The sequence below is a fragment of the Diadema antillarum genome, unplaced genomic scaffold (genome assembly GCF_040938485.1).
Source record: "Diadema antillarum isolate AM-2024a unplaced genomic scaffold, OU_Dant_1.0 seq00001862_RagTag, whole genome shotgun sequence".
In the NCBI taxonomy this organism is placed as follows: domain Eukaryota; kingdom Metazoa; phylum Echinodermata; class Echinoidea; order Diadematoida; family Diadematidae; genus Diadema; species Diadema antillarum.
The window spans coordinates 125,176-137,391 of record NW_027272532.1 but is presented as its reverse complement, the minus strand read 5'-3'; the positions used below and the strand labels follow the sequence as shown (position 1 = coordinate 137,391).

General features: G+C 42.0%; 1 protein-coding gene across 1 annotated transcript; it reads left to right on the top strand.

Annotated features, from left to right (window-relative positions):
- Positions 1-349: 349 nt before the first annotated feature.
- LOC139712823 (scavenger receptor cysteine-rich domain superfamily protein-like) lies at positions 350-11,936 on the top strand (the record flags this gene model as incomplete). The annotated part of the gene is made up of 8 exons (XM_071624614.1): positions 350-673; positions 1,181-1,489; positions 1,885-2,193; positions 2,541-2,861; positions 6,235-6,552; positions 7,178-7,320; positions 8,083-8,296; positions 11,132-11,936. Coding segments are annotated over 8 exons (2,258 nt in total), but the record flags the coding sequence as incomplete, so codon positions are not given.
- Between the last annotated feature and the right edge of the window lie 280 nt (positions 11,937-12,216).

The window sequence follows — 12,216 nt, the reverse complement described above, 5'->3', positions numbered from 1 at the left end:
CATGGTTTACTCATTGCGGTCCTCTTCACTTAGATTTAAAGAAAATGGTATTTAGACATACTCGCACAAAGTCAATAAACCTGTAAACCTGTAATAAACAAAAAGCCTGTAAACCACCAGCTACAGCGTAGGGGCTACCCAAGAAGAGATCGCAAATTATCATGGTTATCATTACGATTTGATTTTTGGTTATCATCAATTGTAGTCATCTTTTGATCTGGCTTCCATTCATCTCGCTCCATTTTTTTTTTCGTTTTATCTGTAATGAAGTCTTATCCATCGGCGTAGAACTACGTTCTCTCTTCCGCGGAATGTCTGTTTGTCATTGTTCCACTTGATATTCATTCAGGCTTTGTGCGTTTGAGTGGCAGCCTCAATCCCTTTGAAGGCCGCGTCGAGGTGCGCATGCATGCGTCTTCATGGGACTGGGGTACGGTGTGCGATGACTACTGGGGCCTCGAAGAGGCCCGCGTGGTCTGCAGAGAGCTGGGCTACGTAGATGCGGACCTGGCTCTAGTGGCAGCCGCCTTTGGTCCCGGTGAAACCACTACACCCATCGCGTTGGACAATGTCCAGTGCAATGGAGACGAAGAGAGTCTGTATGACTGCAACAGCTATAATGCACACAACTGTGGACATGACGAAGATGCTTCAGTTATCTGTACAACTAAAGGTAATAATGATACACACTTATGAACGCCCATGCCAAAGCAGGTGTACATTAACGTATGGATTTGCAATAAAATTCTGTAGTTGGTCAACAACACATTTCCAAGAATGTTAACGGGCTGTAGCTGGAGACAACGCACAGGGAAAAAAGTTTGAAACCTTAGGATTCGTTTCTACGTTGATTATTTCTGTCATGAATATAGCTCAAATTATCAGTTGCAGCCTATAAATGAGAAAAAATAAGGTATTCTTTATCCAAAGTGGCCTCTTTATTGTTGTCACAGTTCTACCAGAGAGCCCTGCCATGATTATTATTTTTACCCTAGCGTTGCCAGGTACCCATTTATACACCTGGGTCGAGTACTCGGAACACTGTGGGTAAAAACATCTTGAAAAACATCTTTTCCAAGGACGTAAGCACTTGGCGGGGATCGAACTCGTGTCCTCCGTTTGGGAGTCGGGAGTCTTATCCACAAACCATAATCATGCATTTTGTACGATGTCATGACAGGTTCTCTGCGGATATCTGGAGATTCTTACGAAGGACGGCTTGAGATTCGCGGAGACGGCGGACTCTGGGGAGACGTGTGCGTAGACGGATGGACCAATAACACGGCACACGTTGCCTGCAAGCAGCTTGGTTATGCAGGGTACCAAACATGGTGGACCGCGAATGGGACTGGAAACTCTTCTCTCCTTACCGTTGCCGACTGTGTTGGTAGTGAAACGCGGTTGGAAGATTGTCCGAGCTCGAAGTGGGAAGATAACACTTATTTTTGTCCTCAAAACCAGCTGGCCATGCTGCGCTGTGATCCAAAAGGTACATTAGAAACAGATTCTTGTTATACTATAGGTCTTTCTATCTTCAGTATGGCATTGTTCACTCACTTCCTATAGCGGGATGTCTGCAAACTGGTTAACTCTTGATTGAGAAAAGTAAACATTTGAAGCTGTATATTGCATTCGACATTAATACCATAATCTGTGATAACCATTATTATATAATATATCATAAGCATAATATGGACTTGGGCACTCGCGCGCGCGTTCATACACCATCCATGACCTATAATGGCTGCGACTTACTTCTTGTCCACTCGGATGTTGTTAGGAAACGTTATAGATTGGCCTACGTAAAAATGGGCAGGTTAGATTTCCCGACACGTACCGTTTTCCTTCATTGTCTCTTTACATACCTTTCGTTTGCCGCTGTAGTGACACGACTGGTCGATGGCAATAAACCCCACGAAGGGCGTGTGGAGGTGTTTTATGGTGGCACTTGGGGCACGGTCTGCGACGACTGCTGGGACATCACTGACGCCGGGGTAGTCTGCCGTGAGCTCGGCTTCACGTATGGCGCCAAGGACTCGCTGGGAAACGCGAGGTTTGGAAGTGCAACCGGCGCCATTCTTCTGGACGACGTCCGGTGCTCGGGAAATGAGGCCAGCATTATGCATTGTCCTAACGCAGGTTTTGCCAACGACAACTGTGGTCATAGGGAAGACGCCGGGGTCGTGTGTTGGAGTGAGTGCATGTAGTTCTACTTTGACCTTGATGACAACATTATCATTTTACATATAGTTTTCGTAGTTATTTTCATGTATAGGACCTATGATATAGGATCGTTTTTACATTTGATCCTGTGTAGGCCTATTTACGATTTTTTTACAAAATTAAATCATGCTGTAGTGTCTTCTTATAGACGTTAAACTCATAATCCTCGTGGAGTTTGCATATACTGCACTACATTTTTTTTCCAATCAGAAGAGTGTCTCTTAACTGAAATAAAGTGGGTTCCTGTATGGCAATACTAATGAAATGTTATATGCATAATCGTCATAAAACATCTTTTCTGATATTGCTGTCTCCAGGAGATGAAGACCAGATGACATTGATAGGTGGGGATGACAGCTACAGTGGGGTGTTGAACCTCTACCAAGACGATGAGTGGTGGCTGCTGTGCACATCGGAATGGGGTGACGCAGAGGCAGCGGTAACGTGCCGCCAGCTGGGTTACTCGCAGGGATCCAGCCAACGAGCCGTTGATGTGCACAGTGTCAGTGGCCTCATGGTCACTCGCAACTACGACTGCACGGGCCAGGAGAACCTTCTCAACGAATGTTCACTTTCGCCGGACTCGACACCGTGCTCAGCGGAAAATCTCGCTCAGGTCACTTGTGCCTCACCGAAAGGTAATAATATCGCTTGAAAGTTACCATATTTCACCCATCGACGGCCTTCTGGTACAATGCTATATTCTTTTACCCTCCTCCTACACAGCCGAGACAGTTGTGAAACCACTGAGTACCGGTATCCAAAAATTGACACATCTCTCAACCTTCTTGCGGCAAGCATTTCAAAGACTCGGTTGCGTGGGGTGTTTGGCGATGTTCTTTATTCTGAAGGTTCATAAATCCGAAGATGAAAAATGATTCGTTGTTCCGAAACACAAAAATTCCCTATACCTAGAGGCTCGACAATCCGAAAAAAAAAAGAACAAAGGTTCGTTAATATGAACAATTTGTGTCATTATTCCGAAGGTTCGTTATTCGGAAGGATTGTTATTCCGAAAATGAAATATAGGTTATCATTCAGAAGGTTCGGCAATCCGAAAACGAAAGGTTCGGGGTTTTTTTTTTCCCGAAGGTTCGTTAATCCGAAATGTAATAAGGTCAACTTCCAACTTCAATATTCAACTTTCGGAATTACGAACCTTCGGAATTACGAACCTTTGGAATAACGAACCTTGGAAATAACGAACATAAACCGGGTATCACGGGTGGCCTGATCAATTCGCTGCCCATCGGGGTACATTTTGAAATCTGTCACAATTATGTATGCCGCCAATATGTGCGTCGAAGCGTACGGTTATCGGTAACCGCCGACATCAATCCAGATTCTTCGGCTCTGTGTGTACTTTCACAAGTATCATTGACAATTTTGCTATGCACAATTCGGTACAGGGATTATCGAATATATCCGAGCCGGATTCCCCACGCTACCGCAGTCTTTAAAGGGCTCACACCTGTAAATATAATGGAATATCCCTGACCGCATCACAAAATCGTATCAAATATGCTAAAATAAATGAAGAAAAAAAATGATTAAAAATCAGAAATGCAGTTTGGCAAAAAAAAAACTGAATAGCTGCAGATAATGAGTATGAATTCTTCTACAAACTGTATTTTGGTTGGAAGATGAAAGCTTTTCTCATGGAATTTGAAGGGACTATATTTGATTGGGTGCGTGTACAAAAAATATGTGATTTTTTTAGTAAAAAGAACTCGTAAAAAGAACTCGTAATCTAGCTTTGCGAACCCGTGGACAGAAATTGAGCTGAAGAACCCCCTTGGAAATTTGATGGATGAAAGGGTATATCTCACTTTTTCAGGTTAGTGAAGATGAAACACTTCACTTCTCCCAGCTATTTTACAGAATTTTTTGGAATGTTGAATTTTAACACACGTCTCTATGGAGAAATATTTACCCGTGTGAGCCCCAAAGATCTCCACAGTCCGCCATGATTTCTCAATAATTCCTCAGAGTATGCTAAATTGCCGCGGGACATCGGTTGAGTAATTTATAGCAATCTCTCAGTGGTCTCTCTTAGGGAAGAGGAGGTTCAAGGAATGCTCAGCAATAATGGACACTCTAATATTATCATTTCGTGATCTCAGCAATCTGCCAACAAATGCAGCATTTTAGGTAAATTTTCTGCCCCAATATTTGAGATATCAGAGAGAGGAAGAGACATCAGATCAGAACGATGTTGGTTGCGATGCGTCACTGTGTTGTATTCTATTCCTCAACAAAATATCAAAACAAACACTTTCTTCAGAATCCTAGAACTTTCAATGTCTGCCAACACTCATGTAAAAAACAGTGGTCCTAAACTGCAATGGCATATACCCACATCAGTCATCAGAAAATAAAAAAACGCAAAACGACCGTGATTCCAGTGGCGTACAAACAATAAAAGATGGTTTATTGTGTGACGTCATATGCCATGAATTGTGTGACGACATTATTTATTAGAGTGTCCATTAGAACAAGGGACACATAGCTCTCAGTTAGGCACTTATACACTCCATTGGAATGATCTTTGTCCCTCGAGTCATTATTTTTCGCCAATCCCTGCTCGAGAACGTTGGTGAAGAATGTAACTGTTATGACAGATTTTTTTTTTAATCTAATCAATTGTCATCTTCTGTACAAATGTGTTTTATGATCGCAACCGCTGATCTATGTTTAACAAACAAGTCAGAAAAAGAACCAGTAGGATTCGACATTAATTGAGATCTTACGAGTATATTTGTACAGAGAGTGACAATATATATAGATGAAAACAGAAATCTGTCATACAGCTGTATACTGGTACATGTACAGGTCTGTACCACATATTCACCATTGTGAATAATAATCTCAATCTTTCAATGTAACTGCTGTAGAAGTAATTCGTCTTTCCCAAACGGTTAGACGCCTACTATCTGATACACGTTTGAATAATAATATATTTATTTGGGGTTTTTTTATTGTTCCATATTCCACATTTCAACAAATAAATAAACCATAAACATAACAATACAAAAGCATGGATGAATTGTCAAGTACAGCATTTATGAAATATGGGAAATCTACATAGAAGCATTGCTTGTAGGGTGTAGATTCCCATATATCACGTCACATGCCGCAGGTGCAAGTTCATATTTGCATACCTTTGATAACATGAGCTTATCATCGACTTCGTGTAAATATTTATCTTTACCATCAGTTTCTTAAAGTTAATTTCCAGTATGCAGTGCGACTTGTCTACTGTCTGTTCCTAATTCCATTTGTCAGTTGCCGGAGTTTTATTGACATTTATATGGCTTGTGAATCCATCATTTTTCTAAGATGAAGATGCAATTTAAGCGCAACTTCGGCTTTAACTTTTTCTTTTTTAATGTTGAACCATTGGCACCTCGTAAACTTTTCACAGGGCAATTGTAGTCGCCTAATTTGGCCTGGAATTTTCCCACTTCTTTTTTTTCTCAAAACCACGTGTAAACATGTAACACCACGTCAAAGGAAGGGGAAGGGAGAGAGGGAGGAAGATTTGTGACATTTTATAACATATTTAACTACTATGTATCATGACGGTAACATTTTCTACCGTCATAATTCCCAATTCAGAGTCTGACTTGAGGCTTCAGGGCTCAGATTACTATGCCCAGAGGAGGATCGAAATCTACCTCGGCATTTTTTAATCTTACCGTTGGGCCACGGTAACGATAATGAGTCTCTCTCTCTCTTTATCAATTCTCTTTTTCTTCGATATGATTCGCAATTCAGAGTTTGACTTGAGGTTTCAAGGCTCAGAGTGCTATGCCCAGAGGCGGGTCGAAATCTTTCTCGGCATTGTTTTGCACCCGTTGCTTCCGAGATTACTCGAATTCCCATTGCTTCAAAACAGGGAGCACCAGGTTCCCGTAGACAACGAGTTAATCTTACCGTTGGGCCTCAGTAATGATAACGATTCTCTCTATTTATTAATTCTCTTTTTCTTCGATATAATTCTCAATTCAGAGTCTGACTTAAGGTTTCAGGGCTCAGAGTACTACGCCCAGGGGCGGGTCGAAATCTTCCTCGGAGGGGAGTGGGCCCCCTTCTGTGACGTTCACCCGGAGACCGCCACCGTCATGTGCCGCCACTTGGGCTTCGAATCCGTGATCGGAGTGTACAACAACGGGTACTTCGGCTACAGCAGTCAGCCAGGGCTTTTCGGGCCAGACTTGCTCGCCTGTACGGGGGACGAGCTGCGTGTGGGCGACTGCCCTGTGGATGTCGAGGCCGGATCGTCGTGTCGTAGTAACGACAACGTGGGACTCCTCTGTAGATCATATGGTATAACACCCAATTCATCCCCTTCTTTGCGTATCATACATTATTACTGAGCAGTGTTTGTGTTTATCTGTATGCATGTGCGTGTGCGTGTTAGCGCCATCCTTCCCAACAGCTTGCACAAGGAATTTTATCCTCAGTTATTGGAAGCTTAGATGGCTTCTTTGTAGCTGTTGTTGGGTTTTTTTCACTTTGCGTTTTACCTATCAAACAAGCGCACCGATGCAAATACATGTACTTACAAACGCACACAAATACACGACATTGATGCCAAAATGCCTGAGTGACAGACTGTCTTCTCTGTCTCACATTTTCCAAGACAATGAGGCATACAATAATCTATGAACAGTTATACAATAATTACAATCTTACGTCTACATTATGCGTCACGCAAAATTTTTCTTTACGTAAATGTACGCCTGCTGCTGATGACAACATCATCAAAGATCGCAGCGAAATCTGCTCAAATATAGTATCTCGTGCAAAGGTTTGGGTCTTGTTGTTGCTTTTTACTTCTCAGTTTGAATATTTCACTTATGTCGCATCAAACATGCTCACCTCGTTGTCGTAGTTGTTGTTGTTTCTTTCTGCTTGACTGGTTTTGCCTTTGCGTGATGATTTTTTTCAGAGTCAATCGGCTACTTGGATGTTCGGCTTGTATCTACAGAGGGCGTCGTCACCCCAAGCTCCCGAGGACGACTGGAGGTGTTCCATGACGAAGTGTGGGGTACCGTGTGCTCCTCCGGAGGCTGGAGCCTGGATGAGACTCGGGTACGATCTGAATGTGGATTTCCAGGTTTCCTTCTTGTAAAGACTGTCTTCAGAAACACATCACAGAACATCATATGGACTGGAAGTGGGACGCGATTGATGTATAAACTTACACATGAAATACAATAATCCTAGTGATTACTTTTTGGGTATACATTTATAATGATGATGATGATGATAATGATGACTGGAACAATAATTAATAGCGACAAAATAATGACTATGAACGTACATCTACACATGATGGGATTGTCAGATTTATATTTCATATATTCCGTATCGGAGAAGGGAATAATTATTTGTTGATGCATTTCATCTAGGCAACCATATAAAATCATACTATACAAATACTACTAATGCAGCATCGTTATATTGAGATGTCTTCTGATACCATACGAAATTAACGTAATTTTGAATCGCGTAAATATCTTAAACTGTTAAAGGGAAAACCGTAGGGCCCATCTCTTATAATCTCCGTCTCAATGTATTATGAGTGTCTGTGGGACTTTCACGGTTTTTCCCCCGCTGCGTTGGTTCGAGTGAGCTCATCCATCTATACTGAAGCATCCTCCTCACACCATTTCGAAATTCCACAGAGGAGGCGACTCATTATGGTATAAAGTCATGTAATTGTCTCATCACAAATATGAAGATGAAAAACGTTATTGTGAATGAGTGTAAAATAAATTCTAACCACTTTATCTCTAAACCTATAATAGTAATGTCATGTCTCACTGCAGAAAGATGTGTATTGTGTTGCAGGTGGTGTGTCGACAACTGGGCTACCCGCTCAATTCATTCCGCACTCTAGAATCCTCGGAGTTCTCCAAGGGCCACGGGATTGTCTGGCTGAAGGACGTAGAATGTGAAGGCATCGAGGATTCTCTTGGTCAGTGCCGACATAGCCCCTGGGGATTGCGACTGAATTGTCCTCATCTATACGACATCGGGATCGATTGCCTCTTCCAAGAAGCAGGTGCCTATTCTACAGCAATGACACGTTGCAACGATGATGTAATGGTCAAACATACGCGAAGACTGGTAGTCGACTTCCAGCAACCAATAATTTCTAGAAACCGTTGACAACCAATCGGTGACAAAAGCCCCAAATTTTTGAGAGGCGACTGGTTGCTGACCGGTTACTGACCGGTTGCCAACCCGTTGCACACAATTTGCAAACCACATGACGACCGATTCGAGAGAGCTTTGCGAAAATTCTGTGAACAACAGAAAAAAACTAGAAATGTCGCTATGGCGACTGGTATGCCTCCGCAACAATGCATGATTCCCCTAATAGGTCTAAATAGTACATGTGGACAAAGTGTGATTACATTTTCACATAATTGGCAAAATATTAAAATGACAAGTTTGTCACAAATGTGTTGAATGTTCACCTGCCTTGTCCTGGTTTAATTGGATGAATAGGAGAGCATGTATTTGGGATTTAAGGACTTTAACTTGACTTTGACCCATTCATATATTTATGCATTGAGTAATTTTCAAGGTATGGAGAAAAAATGCAATTTCTGTATTGAATAGTAAATTGTTACCATTTTCATCTGGCCTTTGACCCTGAAATTGATAAGATAATCACTGTCAGGCATAACATGCATACATATGTAGTAAGTTTCAAGATAACTTGAGCCACTTCCGAAATATGGAGGAAAAACTTAGTTCAGCACTTTCACTTGATCTTTGACCTTTTGACCTTTGAGGCAAAAACAAAAGAAAAAAAATCTTTCCAGAGAATTTCTATTAGGTTATACATGAATACACCAAGTGTAAAAAAAAAAAATCCTGCCGGCATTGCATAAACATGAGGGAAAAAGTAAAAGTTTGAAGTGTTGCCCTTGACCTTTGACCCCTGACCTTTGACCCCATGAACCCACAACTCTAAATAATTACTGCCAGTCAGTACATGTATACCATACTATGTTCCATGAAGATACCTTGAACAATTTCCAAGGTACAGAGAAAAAAGGGGAAGTTTTAATATATCTACTTGACCTTTTGACCTTTGACCTTTGACCTCATGACTCAAACTTTCCCCAGAGAATTTTAATTGGGTAATACATGTATACACTAAGTTTCAAGAAAATATCTTCAGGCATTGCATCGATATGGTGGAAATAGTGAAATTCAATGTATTTGACCTTGACCTTTTGACCTTTGACCTTGAGCATGTGCACCCAAAAGTTGATAGGCACAACTTCACCCCCTAATACACATACATGCCAAGTTTCATTAAGATACCTCAAAAGGTTTTGATAGTTACCCTGTCCACAAAATTCATTACGGACGGACGGAAGGACGGACGGAAGGACGGACGGACGGACGGACGGACGGACGGACGGACAACCCGAAAACATAATGCCTCCGGCACCACTTCGTGGCGGAGGCATAAAAATGAATAGGCGTCTGCTCGCAGAAAGGTTTGTAAATGGTCTTCAAGTGCTCGGGAAATTGGCTGCCGATTGGTTGCTGACTTTCCATTTGGGGGTTATCAACGATCACTACATGATAAGGGCTTGGTCACATATGAGGTAAGGCATGGTCTCTGACGTCCAGCAACCAAAACTTCCTGTCGAAAATCGACTACCAATCGGCGACCAACCCAAAAAATTTTTGATCGGCCAGTGGTTGCAGACCACTTACCGACAGGTTGTCGGCTGTTTGCAAAATGACGACAGTATGACGAACTTCTTGCAAACGTTTTGCCAGCAACAAAAGAAAAAAATGAATGATGATTGCTCATAGAAGTGTTTGCGAATGATTTGCAACTGGTCGGCGACAGGTTATACTGACCATTATAGATTCGTTAGTTACTGATGCTCGTTTAGAACCCAACAATAATTTTAAGATTGCTCTCTTTTTCGTAAGTCTCATGGGCACAATATTGCTTGGTCATGTGAATGAGGCTGCCGCCACTGCCATTCAGCTGTGATCTTCCCGTCCCTTACCCTTACCTTTACCAAGGAGCTTCAAACACAGCTCCTTACCTTTACTCTTCGCTGACACTCCCTTACTTATGTCTTTAGTATTGGAAAGATTGCCTCGTGTGGCCAGGAAACGGTGCATAAATGAATGTCAGTGGCGGATCTAGAGGGGGCGCACCGGGCGCGTGCCCCTCTTTATATTATTTGTTTAAAAAAAAATGAGATGAAACTCGGAAGTGGCACCAAAAATATTGTTTGCCCCCCCCCCCCCTTTACGGAATTCCTGGATCCGCCCTGAATGTGGACTAGCTGCGTCAAACCACGAAGTTACACCAAGGTCTATAACCAAACAGTCTCAGTACGTGATACATGAACTTGGCACGTGGACACAGACAATATACAAAACATTTTCAATTGTAATCATAATAATCTTATCGGCGACCACTTGGTCAACAAATAGTTACCGAGCGAAAATTTTCGTGCAAAAGGCCAGAAATCACTGAATACCAGTCCTTTTTTAAAGAGGTTGGAGTCCAGTCGGTGACCCGTTGCCAAACTTTTCGCTATCAACAAATAAAAAATAAATGATGATAAAGGTCTATAAATCAACCCAAGTCAACAAGTATCTACATTTTCATAAACCCTTAATGGAACAATCAAGAACGAAATTCGTGTGTCAGGTACACTTACCTGCGTTTAAGTAATTTACAGTTTCGTTGCGTTTTAAGGGAATATTGTGTATTAATTACGTTAATTACGATAATTACAGTGTTCATTCACTGTTCCTAGTATATCAATGCATACATAGTTTAGATGGATATTTGTGTGTGTGTGTGTGTCCTTCTATCTCTGAATGTGTTTATCTTCGTACACAGATCCAAACACGCCCTCTACGATCCCCGGCTGGGAAATCGCTCTGATTACTCTGACAGCAATTATAGCTCTCGCCGTAATGATGCTCCTTGCTCTCTACCAAAACATACGCAAGAAGCAACGTCTTCAGTTACAAAGGGAGGGGGACTTCGGCGGCGACGCCGTGGTATCGTATCGTTCCAACACGGAGACGGTAGATAACCCCGCCTTCGACTCACCCCCACCGGAGTACACTCCAGCCACGCCCCCGCCAACCGAGGCCCCGCCCTCCTACGAGTCGGTTTTGAAGCCAGCTGATCATGATGACAAAGTGGACACGTGATTAAGTTTCCTGGCACCCCTCAACTTGTACATAATTATCACGAAGTCTATGCATGTAATTCATGAATTATCCCATTACAAGCACATAAGCCATTGACCGCTCGTCTGCATTGTACCTTGCATTTAATTAAAAGGTCCTTGCAGTGCGAATGTAAACATGTAGACCTCTGTTGATGGCTATTGGTCTCTACGTTACCAAATCCCTAAATACTTCATGAAAAAACAATAAGCATCATATTATGCTGTTAAACATCTTTTCTTACTTCTTTTTTCTCTTCACCATGTTCAGCTCAACCTCTGGAAGATTTTTTTTTTAATAGATAGGTGCAGGAAAAAAAATAAGAAAAAAAATATTTAGCGATTTAGTTATGCACAGACCAAAAGGCATCAATGGAGGTAAATATACATTTGGATTTCAGGGACCCTTTGATTACATGTTGAATTGTTCCCCTGTATTATAGATAATACTGTATAAGACCTGTTCGGTTAGGGTGTTTTTTTTTTTTATGATAAAGACTATTCAGTTGGGAGGCTTCAGTATGCTTACCGAATCAACTTTACTTATTTTCGAAGCCCCCCCCCCCCCCCCCTTATGGGCAACATCTAGTTACAGCGTTATAAAACCGAGTAATAGGCAGATAGGTATGTAAAGTCAGTAGGTGATCCACACAACCCATGCAGCGTTAACCTCTCCACCCCCCCCCCTTTTTCTTTGTCTCTCTGCCCCCCCCCTCTCTCTCTAAAAGTTTAAATCTCCCCCCCCCCC